This window comes from Ochotona princeps, chromosome 15, assembly GCF_030435755.1.
Source record: "Ochotona princeps isolate mOchPri1 chromosome 15, mOchPri1.hap1, whole genome shotgun sequence".
In the NCBI taxonomy this organism is placed as follows: Eukaryota; Metazoa; Chordata; class Mammalia; order Lagomorpha; family Ochotonidae; genus Ochotona; species Ochotona princeps.
In genome coordinates this window covers 859,890-880,126 of record NC_080846.1, presented here as the reverse complement: position 1 = coordinate 880,126, position 20,237 = coordinate 859,890, and the positions used below count along the sequence as shown (strand labels likewise).

At 64.7% G+C, this 20,237-nt stretch overlaps 1 protein-coding gene across 2 annotated transcripts in view; it reads left to right on the top strand.

Annotated features, from left to right (window-relative positions):
* TAFA5 (TAFA chemokine like family member 5) overlaps nt 1–20,237 on the top strand; it is a 68,068-nt gene that overhangs the window by 26,596 nt on the left and 21,235 nt on the right. The window contains exon 1 of one of the 2 annotated variants that reach the window (XM_058673431.1): nt 11,438–12,168. The exons of the other annotated variant lie outside the window; for it this stretch is intronic. Coding sequence (XP_058529414.1) covers nt 12,078–12,168 — 91 coding nt within the window. The 5' untranslated portion in view covers nt 11,438–12,077. Of the gene's footprint in view, nt 1–11,437; nt 12,169–20,237 lie in introns of those variants that run through there. 2 annotated transcript variants of the gene reach the window in all.

Sequence of the window (20,237 nt, the reverse complement as noted above, 5' to 3'; positions counted from 1 at the left end):
TTCAGCCACCATTTCCCACCTGAGCAGGGAAGACCTCTGCTGCCCCCGTGGGTGGGCATGGCCGCTGCTGAGCACCCCACAGACAAGGAGGCCTGGGACCGCTCCCCGTGCCCTTGGCCCTGCTCCCCAGCCAGGGCCCCTGTCCCCAGGGACTCCTGATGCATTCCAGCTTTGGGGCAATCGTTGGCCTGCTGTGGTACCCTGTGTCCCTCCCTCTGCTTGTCTCCGGTAACAGCCGATCCAGCACCGTCCAGTCAGTGGCCCGTGTCCAGGAGCAGAAAGATGGGCTCAGGCAGCAACCGGTCACACTGGCTCAGGGTGGGGCCCCGACAGGACCAAGCCCCACAGCCTCCTTCCGCCCACTGGGGGTGGGGGGTCTCTAGCAGGGACTGGAAGGGGGTCCCCAGAGAAGCCCCTGGTGGCCAGGACCCCAGCCGCATTCCGGGCTCGTTCGGTCAAGCTGCCTTTCCTGCCACAGAGATGAGCACAGGGAAGGGAGGACAGGCCAGTCTCGGCGGGGACGCTGCCCGCAGTGCGGCTTCTCCCTCCGGGAGGACTGGCTTCGAATCAGGATGAGCTTGGTGAAACCTGCCCCGTGAAAACCTCCAACCTGGCACCTTGGCGGGGTGGGACGCTTTTTTAATCGCACGAGTTAATTACTCTTTGGGGAGCCTGGGAAGGAGAGTGTTACAGATTTCAAAGAATGAGACAGAAACTGTCATTTTAATGAGAATGCAAATGAGAACCATTGGGGGTCAGTGAAGGTCACAGTGGCTTAATCATCAAATTATTATGGCCATTTATCGCCAGTAACAAATGAATATTAAAAGCTATTGTTTTAACAGATTAGACCTCCAAATTATTATTATTGCAGAGTGTCCCAGGTGCCCAGAATCCCATTTAAGAATTCTCATTAGACGCCGGCGAGCTCGCCACACCTGCCCACCCTCCCGCCAAGAGGCAGGCTCACAGACCAGGTTCCTCTCCGCGGAGAGCGTGGACACTGCGTCTGGCCCTCCATGCATGGACGTCGGGGGATGAGGCTCCTGCCAGCCGCACGCCAGCCGTTGCTCTGCGTCTTTGGGGGGGTCGCTGGACGGCGTCACAGGGACAGACGGGGGACGGAGCACGCCTAGTTAGGGACACTGAGTCTTTGTCCAGGTGAGCTTGATGGGTAAGAACCCCCCCGCCCCGGGAGGTGGCCCTCAGGCCCAGGCCCAGCAGGCTTCCGATCGCCTATGCCATGGGGGAGGTAATTACAGGTAATAGATGCTGTCATTGGACAATGACATTATTTAGGAGCTTAAGTCACACGGACGCTGAGCCGCACATAATTAATAGATTGATTCATATCAGCTTCCCGCATCAGTATCCATCAGGGACCCACGCTGCCCATCAGGAACAGGGAGTCAGGGTTCCCCACCCCATGGGAGATCGGGGTTCCTGCAGGTGATGGGACCCAGGGCATCACCCAGACAGGCGGGCGTAGGGGCGTCCAGGAACCCTTCCCTGGCAGGTGACTCAGGAGTCCATCCCTGGGTCCTGCTGCCCCGTGGGGCCCATCGGGACCTGGTGGCAAGGCTTGACCAGGGATGCTCTTGGCATCAGATCTCGGTCTTCCCCCAGCACTGACTCGCCTGGCTTGCGCACTGCCCAGATGCTGGCCACCAGCCACACCCTCAGGGCTGGGGCCAGGCTTCCTCCAGGCCACATGCCTCTTAGGCCCCCTTGGCTGGGGTCTGCTTGGAAGGTCCGTGGCTGTGCTGGCAGGGGTGGAGGGACATCCTGGTGTTCTGCCCTAGGTGGGCCGGGGCTGAGTGTGGTCCTGGCTCTAAGAGGGTGGGAACAGATGGGGGGCAGGCCTGGGGGACCTGGGCCTGTCATTTACAGGATGTGTAGTGAGGGTGGCATGAAGCTGGTGCCCACCTCATGACCTCGTTTGCTGTGTCCCCTGAGCCCTGGCCATGCCAGTCTCTGGAGGCCACTCTGATCACTCCCCATGGCGCCCTGCACCAGCCCCGTGTCCCAAGCGTGGCGAGGGCAGCAGGGGGTGGCAGTGGAGAGGCCGACACCCCAGGCGCCACCCAAGGGCCCCCGCTGGGTCTCTGCCCACACAGGCTGACCCTAGAGGGAGCCGACTCCTGTCCTGGAGGGGTCTCTGAGTTGCTCAGCAGGGACCCATTTCTCCCACGTCCTGAGTGGGTCTGTGGGTGACCTGGCTGGTTGGCTTCTGTTTGGCCCTACAAACTGAGTGTCTTCATGCCTGGTCACTAGAGGCCACTCCTGGGCTGCCTGGGGACACAGAATGAGCAGGTGCAATCAAGCAAGACGCGCGGGTGGGGAAGGTGCCCGCGCTGACACGGAGGTGGGAGCCTGAGGTCTTGGGAAAGCCGTCCAGGGGCCAGGACAGAGGACACTACGTTCACGGGAGTTTCCTGCACACCGTCGTTGGCAGTGGGACTGCACTTGCTGGATTTTTCGGGATTTACTTCACGCATCTGAAAGGCAGAGTTAGGGAGAAAGGGGGAGGAGATCTTCCACTTGCTGGTTCACTCCCCGATGGCTGCAAGAGCTGGGGCCAGGCCAGGCCAGAAGCCAGGAGCTCCCTCTGGGTCTCCCGGGCGGGCGCAGGAGCACAGGAACCTGGGCCGTCAGCAGGGAGCTGGGTGGGAAGCGGGGCAGCCGGGACATGAGCCAGCGCCCGGATGTAGGCTACAGCTTCACCCCCGCGTCCTCGTCCCTGCCGCTGTCACAGCTGGGGCTCAGCACAGACCTGCAGCACTGCTACTAGTTAGAGTAACAAAGACTAGTCAGAGGGCACCACTGCTAGTTAGTGCCCACACCGGTTAGTACACTGACGGCTAGTTAGAACACGCCCTCTAACTGCATGCCGCCACTACTGGTCAGCAGACTGTCGCCACTGGCAGTGCACCACATCTCCTGGGACACTGCATTAACGCCACTCCTCGGAACTCCCTGGGCATCAGGCCATGCGGCTCCCCTCTAGGCAGTACACGCCCTGGACTTCCACCCCCAGTTAGCGCATCGCTACTGCTGGTTGGCTCACCTCCACCACCAGAAGCCCTCTGCCCGCTGTCCACGCACCCACCCCTTTGCCAGTGATACTAGCATGGGGCTGGGCGGGGCACGGTGAGCAGCCTGGCCTGGTGGCCCATGATCCAGGGGTCAGCTGCATCTCAGGGGGAGCCCGGGGCTCCCTTTCAGGTGGCTTCAGGGCTGAGGGACACAGATTCAGTGTCCGTGTTCAGCTCTTAGCCCCAAAGCCCCTGGGACTCTGCCAGTGCTGCCACTGTTGCCGGGGGGTAACGGACGGTTGGTCTCCCCAGAGCAGTTCTCCAGTGAGCTGGGCCCGGGGCTGGCACCGTCCCCAGGGGAAGTCGCTCGCACACTTCCGGGCACTGCCCTGGCATCTGACAGTGTGGGTGGCCTCCGTGTTCTCCTGGAGGCCCAAGGTGTCTGCCTGGGCAGGGGACCGTGCTGGCAGCCCTGGGTGGAGCTGCAGGCCAGCTCCCTGGGCAGCTTCTGCTCCAGACTATGGCCGGATGGAGCTTCCTGCTGGCTCCCTGGCAGCCAAGCAGCCAGCCTTGACCTTCAGCTGCCGCTCTGACATTTAGCACACAGGCCAGCACCAGCCCCCTTCCTTGCTCTTCGTCTAGGCCCCATGTCCTGCAGACAGTGGCCAGCAACCCTCGAGGGCAGCCGTGGGTACTGGTGCCAGGCAGGCGCGGGGCTGGGCCCCTGGCAGTCTGGCTGCTCAGATCTCAGGAACTGGCAGGAGCCTATGCCGGCCGTGCCCTGTGCTGGACGCCAGGTGGCTGTGGCTGTTCCTGGTGCTGCTGGGAAGGCCCTGACCGGGAGGGGACTGTACCCTTCAGGATCGGGGGGACAGCTGTGGGGGCTCCATCTCGCAGCTCCACTTGCACTGGGCTCTAAGCCTGGTGAGCTGGCCTGCCCAGCTGTGCTGGTCCTCAGCCCTGGAGTGGCCGCCTTCTGCCCACCATGGGGTACAGACATGCCTCTGGGTCTCTGACTTACTGAGGAGCACATCCCCCCTCAGGCCCTTCTCTTCCCATCTCTGACTGTCTCACAGGATATTACAGCATGTGTGTGTGTGTGTGTGTGTGTGTGTGTGTGTTACAATGCATGTGAGTGTATGTGCAGAGGCCCCAGAGGGGCACAAGGCCTGCTGTGACCTGCGCCGTGACTACTAGGGAGCAGCTTGGAGAAACTGCTGCGGGGCCTGGGCCGGCCCTCAGCCTGGGAGGTCAGAGGTCACTGGCCAGTCGGCAACCCACGTGATGGTCAGGGGCGGGGTGCACTCGCGTGCCCCTGAGTTGGGTGAAGGAGCAGACCAAGGGAAGCTGGCAGTCACTCAGCAGTGTGGGGGACCTCAGGGCTGCAGGGCCATGGGTCCGAGCTCTGCTGGTGGTCAGCCTCAGCCCGTTGGGATCCAGGAAAGGGGCAGGTTGCAGGCCTCGGGGCATCCATCCCGGGGTGGGCAGGGAGCCTACAGCTGAGCCTGCAGGCGGCCTGTGGGTCCAGGACTGGGTCATGGCAGCCAAGGAGGAACACATCCCGGGACCACAGCCCTTGTCACAGGGGCTGCAGCCTTGTCTGAGATGTCTCGTGTGTCCCCTTCAATCCTGCTGGTGACCTTGTGAGGAGGGGGCAGGAAGTGGAGAGCTCCAGGCTGTGCCCCAACCCTGACAGGAGCAGGAGGGAGGTAATCAGGCCCTCTGAGCAGCACTGTTTCCCCACGGCTAGCATGGGTGCAAGTGGATGGGCGTGGACAGGCGTGGATGGGCCTGGAGGGGCCCTCTGAGGGGACTGACGGGCAGGGCCCTGGAGGCTCAGGTTTGAGAACGCTATCTCGTACCCACATACCCCTGAGAGTGCAAAGCAGGCAGGCACCCCTGAGGGGCGGCTGCAGGGCAGGGATGTGGCGCTGTGGGTGGAGGAACCAATGCAGATGCCCCGGCCCTGGCGCACGGGGCCTGGTAGAGACGGCATCGGGACCCGTGAAGGGGGCACGGGCCTGGTAGAGATGACATCGGGACCCGTGGGAGGGGCATGGGCCTGGTAGAGATGGCATCGGGACCCGTGAGAAGGGCACGGGGCCTGGCTTTGTGAAATGGTGACGCCCAATGCCCAGGTGCACTCAGAAGTACCTGAGAGACTGACTTGCGTCCAGCCCGTCCCGGCTCCAGGGTGCACAGCCCCACTGCCAGTGCCTGCCTGTCTCCTGCTGCGTCCGCCTGAGCTGGTCCTGAGGCACCTCGTGGTTCCTCTGAGCAGCCACCTGTGGACTTGCCCCATCCAGTCTCAAACTCAGCTCTTAGGGCTCCGGACGCAGTCTGCCCCATGGGCCTAGACTGCTCCGGATCAGCAGCTTGGGCCACAGGTCAGCACTTGGTCTCTGAGTATTCCTCACCTGGACAGGAGACAGGTGGGACGAGGAGAAGGTAGGGGAAGGAGGGAATGGTTGGGCAGGTGGATGGGTGTGTGCACCTCGCTTTAGCCCAGCCACCCTGTGCTGGTTCACACAGGCCACCGAGCTGTCGGAGCCTCCGTCTGTCCCACAGGACCAAACGTCTCTGCCTCCGGTGCTCCCTGTGACCGCACACGTGCCGTAGGCATCATGTGACCGGAGCCAGGCGTGGGGTTCAGCCCACCGCAGCCGCCTCCTGCCTGACCCCCGCGCGTTCTCCGGGTCCAGGGCTCAGCCCACCGCAAGCGCCTCCTGCCTGACCCCCCGCGCATTCTCCGGGTCCAGGGCTCAGCCCACCGCAGCGGTCTCCCGCGTCCCCCGCCCCCCACCCTCATGCCTCGGCCTGCTTGGCTTCTGCGCCAGGTTTTGAAGTCGTGCTGTTGGACAAGCGCTAGTTTAAGGTCTCCCCAAGGTCTTGCCTTGACTAGGGGTTCAGCAGGACTCCAGGCTGCCCCATCTCACAGTAACTGTCTCCGTGCACCTGTGCAGGCTGACTGTGGCTCCAGATTTCAGATCTGATCTGATTACAAGGGTTTTTGAACGGGAAATAATTCTTTTTAAGCAGTAAAGAAGCTGTGCATATTTCCCTGAGGGTAGGCAGAGCCCTAATGGGGGGACCCTGTGTCCTGCTCTCTTGGCCATCCCAAGGCCCCAGGGGCACACCCTTCCTGGCCCAGGAGCCCCCTGCAGCCTCACCTGGAAGCGCACAAAGAAGGCGGCCCCACCTTGAGTGAGCAAGGTCTTGGCCTGAGCTGAGCCGTGCCAGGAGGAGGCCACTCCAGACTGGAGAGCACCAGCAGTGGCCGGGCTGAGCCAAGAGCTGCTGCAATGGCCACTACTCGGGGCCGGAGCTGGCTGGCTAGGGCGGAGGGAGCTGTCCGGGGCCGGAGCTGGCTGGCCAGGGCGGAGGGAGCTGCCCGGGGCCGGAGCTGGCCAGGGCGGAGGGAGCTGGCCGGGGCCGGAGCTGGCCAGGGCGGAGGGAGCTGCCCGGCCAGGGCGGAGGGAGCTGGCCGGGGCCGGAGCTGCCCGGGGCCGGAGTTGGCTGGCCAGGGCGGAGGGAGCTGCCCGGGGCTGGAGCTGCCTGTGCCAGTTGGCAGCCTTTGGGGAAGGATCATGGCTGCCCCTCCTCCAGGTGGGGGACCCACACCCCCTGCTCCAAAGCTATTCCAGGCCCACAGCAATGGGCCTGCATGACACAGGTGTCAGGGTTGTCACAGGGTATGAACGTGACCTGCTTGGGAAGTGACCAGAGGCTGGCGTCACTTAGAGTAGTTGGCAGACCCCAGAGAGGGGAGACCAAGAGCTGGCATGGGGCCTTTGACCTCCCACCCAGGCAGCCTGGGAGAAGTGGGTGCCAAGGGCCCGGCTGTGCTGGCTGAGGAGAACTGACTGCTGTGGCTGTCCCGGCTGCAATGTTCGAGGGCGGGAGGGGATGGGGTCGTAGGGAGCCATGGAAAAAGACCTGGCAGGCCAGGATTCAGAAAGAGAGCAAGCAAGGGAGACAGAGAGCTCTCCCATCCACTGGTTCACTCCCAAAATGGCTGAATAGCCAGGGCTGCTCCGAGCTGAAGCCAGATGCCAGGAGCTTCCTCCAGATCTCCACTGTGGGTGCCTTCCCAGGTGCGGCAGCAGAGAGCTGACGGAAGTGGAGCAGCCTGGACTCGAACTGGCAGCTGTATGGGATGCTGCAGCTGAACTCGCTACAGCGCAGCACCAACCCTGGCCTCCTCCTGCACTGTGGCCTCCTCCTGCCTGCCCCTGCTCTGAGCCCTCCCAGAGCAGCAGAGACATGGCACTCCCCTGGGAGCACTGACGCAGCCCTGGGCTCGCCTGCCGGGGAACTTCTCTCCAGCTACATCTAGGCTTGAGTTGTGACAGGTGCCTTCTGCAGACCAGCGGGGACGCCACGTGCCAGGAGGCAGCTCCCCCAGGAATGCTCATGCAGGCCTATTGCTTGGGGCAACTCCGTGCTGTGTGTGCTACCTGCACCCACGGGTGACTCCCCACGCATGCAGTGAGAGATCAAACCTGGCACACAGGGCTCCAGGGCCAGCCCTGAAGGAGGGGCAGGATGAAGAGAGTGGGCTGGGGCGTGGGCCCATCCCACCTGACCATCCTCACAGGGATACCCCACTCCCAGGCCCCTGGGGTTGTCCATGCCATGGGCTAGCCATCGGGCAGGGCAAGCCCTCGGACTGTCTGCACACACGAGCTGCGTCTCCAACTTGTGCTTTGCACGAGTATGCAGGCATGGATGTTTCTGGAAATTACCAGCCCGGCCAACGTCATTGTTGGATGCCTGGGCTGGGATCTGGGTGAACACGGGGCAAGCGCGCAGGACCAGGGTCAAAGTGAGTTGAGTTCTATGCAATGTCCAGATCCAGGGGTTTGCGTATGTCAAGCCCCTGCTGGACTGGGGGTCTCGCTGGCAGCTCCCTGCCTGGCTATGTGCCAGGGGCACATTGCCCCTTCCCCAGATAGGGTCCCACTCCTTGGAATGACAGCCAAGGGCTGGGGTCCCCCATGAGAGAGGCGCAGCCAGGCAGGGGCAGGCCTCACGCCCAAGCTCGGCCATGAGATTCTGGCACAGGGGTGACCCTCCCACTGCTGCTTTCTGGGGGTTCTTCACATTGCACCTGGTGGAGCGGGCACCCACACCACCCAGAGGGACTGGCCATGCTTGGGAGCTGTGCCCAGTGCCACGGGCAGGAACGCAGGTGCAGAAAGAGGCAGGCTTTCTGTCGTGCCTACTTGGCGCTCCCATCTGGACGAGACCCTGTGCAGTGCCCGATGGGCAGAGAAGGTGCTGCTCCCACCTTCTGCTCCCAGCCCCACCACTTGCCCTGATGCTGCGCCGGCCTAGGAGAAGGCTCAGCCCATGCCAGCACACACAGTGCTCGCTCACACGGGGACGCAGCACACACCTGTCCACACAAGGCCTCACACCGTCAGCTCTTCCCACTTTGCCCTAGTTGTGGCTACGTGCCCAGTTCAAGTTCACAGGACCTCCCTGATCTGTGAAGGCAACGGTGGCTACTGGCCGTGTGGGTGCGTGGGGTGCACAGTACACGTGTGACCGCCCACCTGCCTCTCCCTACACCTACCACACAGGGACCCCCAGGGCCACCCCGAGGGAGCGGCAGGACGGCAGTGCTCACGTGTCCACTTTGGGCATCAGTCTTTGCAGACATGCAAGGGGATTTCAAAACTGGAAAATGAAATGTGTGTGTTGGAACTTCACCCGTAGCTCTTTGATCAATCAGCTTTGTACATGTCGGTTTTAAACCTTGAACACAAACAAGCAACATTTGCAGTTTTATTGTCACAACGCACAGCTCTGTCAACGGGGCAGCCTTGTGCACACGCCCTTTCACTCCTTGAGAGACACATGGCAACGTGCTCAGTGCTGTGTCCCCGGCCATCTCTTGCTCCCTTATCTGCTGGAGTGTCACCTGAGGCCAGCCAGGACTAGATTCTGAGCTTCCCGAGGCCCTGGGAGGGGTCATTCCGCTGACACTTTGGCTGGGTGTGACGGCAGCTGCACATCCTAGAGGCAGGAGCAGTCTCCTGACCTCTAGCTGTTCCTACACCGTGCATTCAGCATCGTCCTGCAAGCTCCAGGGCCGTGTGGCTCCAGGCCTGCCCCTCCATCGGTGCTCACGGCCTCCTCGTCTCCTGGTCCTCCCAGGGCCGTGTGGCTCCGGGCCTGCCCCTCCATCGGTGCTCACGGCCTCCTCGTCCCCTGGTCCTCCCAGGGCCGTGTGGCTCCAGGCCTGCCCCTCCATTGGTGCTCACGGCCTCCTCGTCCCTCCCGTCCTTGCTGTTGCCTCTCTTGCAGCTTCTGATCCAGGAGAGGTGGCCTCGATGGGGTGCCTTCCCTCTGCATGTTCCTCCCTCCCCCTGCACCCCTGCCCTTGGAGAGCTGCTTCACTGCGCCCCCACCACCCACCCAGCGGGGCCCCCATGCAGCCTCAGCCTCATGTATTTCCAAGCACCCCCTGCTCCCCTCCACTTTCCCTTCATCGATGCTTGGTTTCTTTCACGGGCACTGCTTTCTCTGAAAATATCCTGGCCGTGGCTTTCTGCGTCAGTGTCGTGGTGATGATCATCTCACTGCCCCCTAGGAGTCGGGAGTGGGGAGGCACGCCCGGGGCCTGCCCTCTCCTTTGTGGCCATGGCTTTCAGTGGCAGTCGCCCAGCTGTCCCTGCCAGTGGCTGACATGTCGGTCACAGCAGCCACCACATGTCTCCTCTGCCCTGTGCAGCCCAAGGGCCCCCTGCTTGACCAAGAGAGCGGAGTGTGTTCAGAAGTGACCAGGCTGCAGGGACAGCTGGGCTTGCTTGGGCATGGAGCAGCCCTGCACCTGCCTGATGCTGGCTGCTCCGTTCCAGGGCCTGGCTGCTCCATGCAGCTCACTCGCAGGGGAACGTGGCCACTGTGGGACTCGCTCATTCTGCATGCCGTCGCTCTGCGTCCCTCCGAGCTCTTTCTCATGGGGGCAGGGGCCCTCAGCCGTGTTCTGATGGCACTGGATCCCCTCTCAGCATCACCCAGAAAACTCATGTCGAAGCACAGCTCTGGACATGAAGCGCCCCCTCTTCCTCCCAACTCAGGATGGTTAACATGGGCCTCCCTGGGGACTCTGCACACACGGGGGACAGGGGTCTTTCGCTCCCCAGTGAGTGCACCTGTGTGCTGAGGGCCAGACATGCAGAGAAGCTCTCTGGAGGGGAGAGTCCACTCCAGGTGCAGCCCAAGCCAATGACCTTGGCAGAGGTCAGGTTTGGCCAGCCAAGCAATGGCAGGGTCCCAGGGGAAACTGCTGCTGGGAGGGCGACATTGGATGTTGACATGCGGAGCTGGGCGCCGCACCAATGGAAAACGGGGTGCGAGGAGGTGGGGCGCGACTTGCAGGGCTGTTTGGCTGCAGTGGGGATGGCTGGGGGCTGTGCTTCCAGTCTTCAAGGTGTGCTATGACCTGGAAGTCTTGACCTCCCCATGAACCAGAGGCCTGCGGTTGACCGTCAGCCGCCTACGGCAGTCGGGGCGGGAGGCAGTGGTCAGCATGGAGGCGGTCCTGTTGGGCCCTTCTGCACAGGTCCCTTCTGCAGCTGTGGGAGCTGTTTCCCCAGTCGTGCACAGGTGCTCCTGTGAGGGTCCTTCAGGCTGGCCTAGAGACTGCTGGCTGCAAGGGCACCCCCTCTGCCCCCACCAGGTCTGGGACACAGCCCCAGCCAGTAGAGGCCCAACTTCCGGTCAGCGCTCTGCTGCGTGTGGACTCGGAGAATCCAGGCGTCTCGCGGTCACCGCACGGGTCCGCGTGCTCGACGCTGCGTGAGGTGCCCATGGAGGCGGACGGGCGGGAGGGCAGTCCCGGCCCATCCTGGGGGAATGGGGGTGGCCAGCGGCTGCGGTGCAGGCCTTGCCCGGTGCCCCCTCCCTCGCTGGCCTGGGGCTCCAGCCGCTCAGGGCCCGGGGGTGCGGTGGTGACGGCGGGGGCTGGGCCGGGCCCGAGGCGGCGCGTCCCCGCTCCCGGCGCCGGCTGCGCTCGCTCTGCAGTGAGAGCCCTGCGCACCTAGGTGGAGCCCGACCCGTCGTTTTGGGCTGGACCGGCCCCAGCTGACCCTGCCGAGCGCCAGGCGAGGGCGCTGCCGGGCGGCGGGCCCCGGGGTCCCCAGCGCGGCCCGGTGCGCGTCGGCGGCTCCGCGGGTCCGAGGCAGGCGGGCCTGGCGACCGCGCGCCCCAAACCCCCTCCCGGGCCAGGCCGAGCCGAGCGGGCGGGCGCGCGCCCCGGGGCCGGAGCAGCAGGGTCCAGCGGGCGGCGAGGCGCGCAGCGGTGCGGGCCCCACCTGTCGGCGCCGGGGACCGGAGCTCTCCGGACCGCGGCGGACACCGGCCCCGGGCGGCGGAGGACCGGCCCGCCAGCCCCGGGCGGCGTGAGTTGGAGGTCGGCGGGCCGGGCCGGGCCGCGCGGGCTCCGGTGGCGGCGATGGTGCGGCAGCCCCGCGCAGGGCGCGCAAGCCCGGCCCGCCGCGGCGGCGAAGGCGGAGACGACGCGGTGGCGGCGGGGGCCCCCTGAGCCCCGGGCCGGAGCGAGCGCGGGCAGCGGCGGCGGGCGCGAGGAGGAGGAGGAGGAAGGAGACGCCGAGCAGCGCGCGCGGGCGGACGGCCGGTGGAGCAGGCGCTGCGGCCGCACGGACCCCCGCGCCCCGGGCCGCTGCGCAATCCGCGGCCCCGCCGTCCGGGCCCTGCGCGGCTCCGGGGGCGGGGTGCATGGGGCCGCGGCGGCCGCCCCCCGGCGCCCCGCAGCCCGCGATGGTGGCCGAGCGGCCGCCGCGGCCCGCGCCTCTCCGCTAACCTCCCCGCCCCCGCCCCGCGCCCGCCCCCGCCCGCTCCCCTCCCCCTGCCCAAAAAGACACACATCGCCTCCCGGAGTGGCGCCTCCAGTCGCGGCGGATGGCGGGCGCGGGCGGGCGGCCGAGGCGGCTGCACCCGGCGGGGCGCTGATGCGGCGCCCGGACCTTGGCTGCGCGACTTTGGGGGCGCCGGCCGCGCGCGCTCTCCGCGATGCAGCTCCTGAAGGCGCTCTGGGCACTCGCCGCCGCCGCGCTCTGCTGCTTCCTGGTGCTGGTGATCCACGCGCAGTTCCTCAAGGAAGGTAAAGGCCTCCCGCCACCCCCCCCCCCCTCGCCGGCTCCCCGCGAGCCGCCTGGGCATCCCCGATCGCGTCCGGCCCGGGATCGGCCTCCACGCGGACCCTTCCCGGAGCCCGGCCGCCGCGGCTCCCCACCTAGCCCTGCGCTGCTCCCGGGCGTGGAGACGCGCGGGGTCGCTGCGCGCGGCGGCCTCGCTGCCTCCCGCACGGAGACCCGGCCGAAGCCCGGGCGGTTGGTGGCGTCCCCGGCTCCGCAGGGCTCAGCGGCTCCCGCCTCCCGTCCGCCCGCCCGCCCGCTTCCAATAGGTGGCACTCGCGCTCCGTGCTGGCCAGCCGGGCTGGGGCAGCGCGGGGCGGGCCCGGGCCGGGGTCCGGAGCTGGAGGTGTGGGGATGTAGAGGGAAGGAGGCCTGCGCACCCAGAGCCGGGTCGCAGACCCGCGCGAGCCCCGCTGGAGGTATGGGGAGTCCTTGGCACTGGGCACCCAGGACCCTCGCCAAGTTCCAGTCCCCTTGCCCTCCAGGTCCTGTCCCTAGGACTTAGTGGAGGACGCCAAGAAGCGACGCCACGCCCCGGCCCTGGGTGCCCCTGCTAGGTGTACTGGCTCGCGTGCCTATGGGTGGTTAGGGCAGTGCCCTGAGCTTGCTCCCAGGAATTCCTGCCACCAGAGGCCAGCCTGCTCCCCCAGGCTGGGGACACAGCAGGAGGGGTGGGGCCGGCGCCCTGGCCCCATAGCTGGCAGTGCCCAGTGCACAGCCTCAGCCCCATTGCCCGGTGCCCTCCTCCCATTCCTGCATGAGAGTCTGTTTTGGGGGGATCCGGCGAGTTCCTGCAGAGGGAGGACTGCGAAGGAGGCAGGTGGCTGTGGGCAGCAGCCCCTGCCAGGAGTTCCGTGGCCCTGCTGTCCATCTGCTGCCCTTGGATGCCCAGGCAGTGGGCGAGGTGGGAGCAGCTTCAGAGGAGGGAGGGGCAGGCCCTGTGTAGTCGCAGGCCGGTCCTGACCAAGCTCAGAGCAAAGTGCCTCTGACCCCACCGGTGGCCCTGTGTCCTCCCCAGAGGGCTCTGCTCCGCTCATGTCCTTTGCTGGGTGAGGGAGCTGTGTCGCCTGCCAGCCGTGCACTCCGTCCTGGGTCAGGGCAGGTGTGAGAGGCCTGGGTGTGGAGTTCTCTGCAAGCCAAGGTGAGCAGCAGGGGCACGGGGCTTTTTGGGGTGCCTGGGGATCTTGACCTGCTTTGGGGGTCAGGATGAGGAAGGATTCTGTTAGAGGGCTGTGGGATGCTGGGCAAGAGGCGGCGCGCTGTGGTCAGAGTGTCCCTGAGTGGAGTTGACTGTAAGAAGGGCCGTGGGTCTCGGGGTTTTGCCTTGTGTGTGCACGTGTGCCCACACGTGTGTGCAGGTGTGTTGCTGTGCGTGGCACTGGAGTGACAGGAAGGGCTGGGGCTGGGGGGAGCCTCCTAGGTCCTACGAGTCCTGCCCGTCCTCCCCAGAGTGCCCACAGCTCTGCTTCCTGCACCCTGGCCACGGCGCTCTGGGCTCGGGCAGAGCCGAGCTGCCCTCAGCCCTCAGGGATCATGAGCCCTGGGGTGGAAGCCCTGGGAGCTGGGGCCTGTGGAGCTCTAGGCCGGCCTGGGCAGGCGGGAGGGCGGCTGAAGCCTGCTTGCTCGCCTGCCAGCAGTGAGTGTCCATTGAGAGGGAGGAATGGAGGAAGGAGCCAGCAGGGGACAATTGCGACTTGTTGTCTGGGCCCAGAGGGAAGGAGCTGTTGAAATGGCCATTACCACGAGGCCATGTTTTTCCGGGTGAAGATTGGGGGAACCAGGGAGCCACTTTTGCACACTTCCGCTATTCTGTGGGGATGCTGGCCGCCCCGTCTCCGGTGCCTGCCAAGGGGAATAGGGTTGTGGCCCCGGAGCCAGGGGCCTTGTGGGCTGTCAGTGTAGCCCTGGCTGGCCCTGGCTGCCAAGGCACACGGCCCGGCCCAGGAGAGGAGCGGCCAGCCTGTGCCGGGCAGCGGATGGCCTCTGGGGGAGGCACGAGGGTGTGGGGGAGGGGAACCACTTTTTATCTCCTTAATTACGTTTGTGTTCAGCCGGTGGTGCGGTGAGAATCCTGGAAACTCTCCCCACTTCCCCTTCTACGCTGGAGCCGGGCGTGGGGCTCTGGAGAGGGTCCTTCCTATGCAGGATGGTTGGGACGACGGTGTCCAGGTGATGTCCTGATGGCCGAGAGACTTCTGGCCCTGGGGACCCCCGGGTGCCCTCCTGCTCCCTTATGGGCAGATTTAAGGTTTCAAGATCTCTCTGAGTCCTTGGATGGCCGGGGTGTGAGTCCGTTCTGCAGACTTGCGTGGACGGCTCGCTGCCCGGGCTGGGGGCGCAGGACGGCTGAGGGCGCACAGGGTGGACGTGGAGTGGCCGGCTCCTGGGTGCAGCGCTCGCTGGCCGGGCCGAGCCAAGCCAATGTCTGCTGAGCAGCTTGCAGGGGGAGTCTAAATTGGCTTCGGAGACACAGCTTGGGGCAGGCCCTGGGTGCTGGGTGTGAGCAGCCTCTCCGTCCCTCGAGGCCAAGGCGCCAGCTCAGAGTGGCCTAAGATCTCTCAGGTCGGGGCGGCCGTGCCTGAGCGAGGCCGTGGTCCGGATCAGAGGCTGCAGACAGCACAGTTCCCAGAGTCTCTTCCAAACCAGAGAAAGCAGAAGGCAAGTGCTGGGGCAGCGGGTGAAGTGACAGGCAGCTCTCAGCAGCCCAAGCTCTCATCTCCCGCTCTCCCTGCCTCTCTCTTCTTTCTCGTCCCCTCTCTCCCCTTCTCTTTCTCTCTCTCCCACTTGACCTTGAGGCTGCAGGCCGATCTTTGCTGGTGTCTCCAGCACAGGTGCACTGTCAGGTGTGACCAGCTAGGCCCGGGGCAGCCGGGCCCAGTGCAGAGGGCACAGTCCCCAGCTTGGTCCTCCCCTGGCACCGGCAGGCTCCGTGGGGAAGGCCAGGTGGCTGTGGACGCTTGCCAGGGAGGGACCAACAGTGTTAAAAATAACCTCCGTGTATCATCATTTACTATCGCCCCTCACATGACAGGCTGAGTAACACCGGACTCACCGTAACAGGGCTCTTGGTGGCCGGTGTCTGACAACCATGGACGCACAGAAAGGGACAAAAGGCCCACGGAGGGGGCTGGAGCTCAGCTCTGTGTACAGAGTCCTGTCAGTGGGCAGGGCAGGCCAGCCCCTCCAGAGCTCTGCCCAGGACCCCCTGGGCCAGGAGAAAGTGGGGTCAGGTGCTTCTTGCAATGGATCGACACTGGGTCGTGTGGATATTTATACAGTGGGCTGTGCCGTCCTCCGCTAACACACTTGAGCGTCCACTAGGAAGCCAAGCTAACACATAGCGGGACACACACCATGGGGGCACATGGGGCTGAGCACATAGCGAGGCGTGTGAACCGTGTGAAGCATCTGTAAGTGACATGTGCCTGTCGCTGCTTCATGTAGCTGTGTGGTGGGGCGGGCCTTCCTGGCCAGCTCAGCTGTGGCCAGCCAGCCCTCCTGGACGTCTCTGAGCTGAGCACGCCTCACCCAACTCCGCCTTTGTGGGGAGGCGGCAGCGCCAGGGCTTGGTCACAGCCCCCATGCAGCACACACACCACTCACACCACACACATCGCCAACACATACACATATACTGCACAGCACACACACCACCTAGTGTGCAAACCCTGAACATAACATGTGCCATAGTACACACTACACACAGACCCCTTATACGTCACACACCACCCATGTGCAGACACCTCCCGACGTGACATATGGAGCATCAGCACACGCAACAGATACGCAAGGAGACACACCATGCACACGCACAACCTGCACATCACAGATGCGTCACACATGAACACACAGAGTGTACCACTGACACCATGCACACACACAGAGTACCACTGACACATGTACACACGGAGCGGACCTCTGACACATGTACACACAGTGTACCTCTGACACCATGCACACACACAGAGTACCAGTTAGACCATGCACACACAGTGTACCACTCACACACACGCACACACACCCTTTTGGCTCTCTGCACCTGCAGTTCAGTTCCTGAGCATTCCAGAAGTTCCGGGTACCCAGAGTGCCCATACTTTGTCCAGAGGGCAGGCTGTATCTCTTCACAGATGGAGCAGGTGTGCCCAGGATCTCAAAGGGCAAGCCTCAAAAAGGGAGGTACTGGGAGCTGATGCTTGCACAGTAGTAGTGGGTCACTGCTCAGACCCCAGCTGGCCCCGGGACCACCTTAGCAGGGCCACTGCTCTGCCCCAGCTGGCCCCCGGGGACCGCCTCAGCAGGGCCACTGCTCAGCCTCAGCTGGCCCCCGGGACCGCCTCAGCAGGGCCACTGCTCTGCCCCAGCTGGCCCCCAGCGACCGCCTCAGCAGGGCCACTGCTCTGCCCCAGCTGGCCCCTGGGGACCACCTCAGCAGGGCCACTGCTCTGCCCCAGCTGGCCCCCACTGCTCAGCCCCAGCTGGCCCCCCGGGGACCGCCTCAATAGGGCCACTGCTCAGACCTCAGCTGGCCCCCACTGCTCAGCCCCAGCTGGCCCCTGGGGACCGCCTCAGTAGGGCCACTGCTCAGACCTCAGCAGGGCCACTGCTCAGCCCCAGCTGGCCCCGGGGACCACCTCAGCAGGGCCACTGCTCAGCCCCAGCTGGCCCCTGGGGACCACCTCAGCAGGGCCACTGCTCAGATCTCAGCAGGGCCACTGCTCAGACCTCAGCTGGCCCCCACTGCTCTGCCCCAACTGATCCCCGGGAACCGCCTTAGCAGGAAGCACTGGGGCAGCTGCCACACCCAGACGGACCCAGGCAGACTCAGGCACCCAGTAGCCGGGGAGGTGGGGCTGTGCTCAGACACTGAGAACACCGAAGCAGCATTTGCCAAGCACCGAGCCCAGGGTCCCAGTCCATCTCAGATGTACCAGACGGGGCCCCCGACCCCCCTGAGATGTCACCTTGTGTATCTGTCATGTGTGCTAATGTCGCTGACCCTGTCCACCCAGGGAAGGCAGCTGGGCCTCCCAGCACTTGCTGGAGCTCTGGGCCCTGAGTCCTAGGTGCTGAGTGCTGGGTCCCTGGGTGCTGGGCAATCGACAGGAAAGAACAGGACCCTCCTCCTCATCCTCCCGCCTGGTAATTGGCTACTCCTACCCTGAGCTGTTGCTGTGAGGCTCCCCTTCCCACCCTCCCACACACGGCTCCCCAGCGGAGGGGACGCCTGGACCGGCAGGAGGGCAGGGAGCTGGGGGTGGCTGCAGGAGACCACACCACATGGGGTCCTCTCTGGGATGTGGGGGTGACCCGAGAGGGAGTGGGAGCAGCGTGCATGCTGGGAGCTCAGGGGTGTGGTGGCCAGGACACCTCGCTGCCCACCGGCTACTGCCCACCAGGGGCCACTCCTGCATCCCAGCACGGACACCCAACTTCTGACCACAGTGTCTCAGCTGCAAGGAGCCGGGCCGACGGTGGCCAGGGTCACTGCAGGCCACTAGGAGGGAGTCGGAGAGGTTATCTGTGCAGGGCACAGGGGTCCAAGGGGTGCTGGGCCTGGCACTGCCATCCCATGTCCCCCACAACCTGGCACCAAGCCTGAGAGCCAGACATAGAGCAACTGGGCATGTCCAGACCCCCCACCCCCTGCAGGGGTGGCAAGGGCAGGGGTGTCCCTGAGGGCCTGGGTTTCCTGGCAAAGGTGGCCTCTTGGTTCATTCCTGCCAAGGACCCAGCAGTTGGCATAGCTGGGTGACATTGCCTCTCACCTGCAGCCCCTTTGTCGGGGCCCAGCATGGCAGGAAGTGGGCTTTTGGCCCCAGCTGACCTCCGGGAATAGCCGGGGGACACATCGCCAGCCTCTCTGGCTCGGGGCTGCAGGGCCCTGGCAGGACGTGTCCATGCTGCCCTCTGTCTGCTGCTGAGCCTCCAGGGAAGGGGGAGGGGCATGCCAGTGGACCCCCTTTCCAGGGCAGAGTTCCCCGTCCACAGTTTCAGGTGCTACCCGCAGGCCCTGAGCACCGCTGGCTCGGCCCAGCCCAGCCCACTACCCCCAGACTTTTAGGGTGCAGCACAGCTGTTTGGGGCAGGTGCTGGGTGGATGGCTTTATGGACATCTGGTCACAGGAGGGAGTCTTGGGGACCCTGGAAGTGGCTGGCTCATGGGGACCAGCCTCTGGTGTGCAGTGGGGTCCCAAAAGGAGGAGGGTCTTTGCAGGTGTCTGGGTGTTGTCGGTTTTCTGTTTTGCAAGCCTCCGCCCTCCCCTTCCTCTTGCTCTGTGGACAAGAACCCAGGCCCCTTGGAGCTTGCAGGGGCGGGTGGGGGCACTGAGCCACAGCCGTGCCTGCCCTGCTGGGTTGTCCCCCGTTCTCTGTCGCTGCAGCAGCTGGCAGCTGCATGGGAGTGTGGGGCCCCCAAGGACTTCGGGTGCTCATCCAGCAGGGTCATCTCTGCAGGGGGTGGCAGGGCAACCCGCCGAGCCCCTGTCGGTGCCCCGTACACCTTCGCAGAGGCCAGGAGCCTCTGACTTCTGGCAGGCTCTCAAGGGCAGGGGGAAAGTGTCCCGGCCTGGGAACCAGGAGCCCAGGCTTGGCCTCACTCCCACACAGCTGGCAAGGGGGCTGCAGCCTGTGTGTGCCAGGTCCCTCCAGGTGGGCAGCCAGTCCCCTGCCTGCCCCGCCCACTGTGCACTGAGCCAACAGAGGTCTCCAAGCTGCAAGGGAGGTGATGCTGTGTGCCCCTCCCAGCTGGGCAGGGCAGAGCCTGGTGGTTTCCTACCGGCATGGTGTTCCCCGGCCCCCTGGGATGCTGCACAGCCAACGCCCGGGTGCCCAGAGCCAGCCTGCACCCGACATGATCTCTGGGTATATTTAGAAGAGGAGGTCAGACAGCATGTGAAGCCCACACTTCCCAGCTTCCTGTGCCCAGGGGAAGGCAGACCTTACTAGCCAGCTACCGCTCCCCACTCCGGCGCTCCCCGTCCCAGAGCCGCCTCCTCCCGCAGAGGCAGCCAGGCAGCTTCTGATTTGCCGATAGGATAACCCAAGCGCTCGCCTTATAAATAACTGCGCCTTACAGAATCACGAAATCTGCCCTAGAGCCTCCTGTCCCCAGGGACGCCCTCACGCCTGCTCTCTGGCTGCCCTGGTGGACACACCTTGCTGAACACGCCAGCCTTGCCTGGTCTGCAAGCATTGAGCGCCAGCTGTATGTGCCAGCTTGGGGAGTCGGGTGGTCTAAGACCATGGTGGGTGAGAAGCTGGAGTCTGTGCTATTGAAAAAGGCATGTGTAGGGAGCAGAGGGGCTTCCAGGTGACCCCGAGACAAGTGGCATGGACCCCAGCATAGCCTCCCTGGAGCACAGGCCCCTACAGCTGTACTAATGTCCGGATCTCAAGACCAGGGCCTCCCAGGTCAGAGTGCGCCCCAAATCCAAGGACAGGGGTCCCCTGAGACTGGCGAAGGCACAGAGCTGCAGATCAGTGTGACAGGGGCCCATTCTGGGGGGTGCTTAGAGCTGCCAGGTGGACGCAGTGGGAGGGTCCTTCCCTAGACACCGGCCCATGGCTCGGCCCTTGAAACTGCAGGAGGAGCCAGCAGCCGGTGGCCAGCCTATGGGACAGTGGTGTCCCAGGGTGTCCTTGTCCTCACGGCCCACGTGTTTGCTCTCACGGTGCCGGCTGCTGGCCACCATGCTGTGCCGGAGGTCTCTGGCAGAGAAAGACCACGTGGGGTGGGGAGACTTGGAGAGGTCACAGCTGCCGGCCAGCCGGTCACTCCTTCCACTGAGGCCTGCCATCTGGGGCATGTTGGACCCCATGCCATGCAGGTGGGCCCAGGACGGTGCCTCTAGAAGTTGCTGGCATGTGTCCATTCAAGACTTGATTTTCTGGGGCTGATTAGCGGCCACCTGTAGCGCTGATACCCCATGGAGTGCTGGTTCAAGTCCTGGCTGCTCCGCTTCCCATCCAGCTCCCTGCTGAAGGCCTGGGACAGCAGCAGAGGACGGCCCAAATGCTTCGCCCCTGCACCCACGTG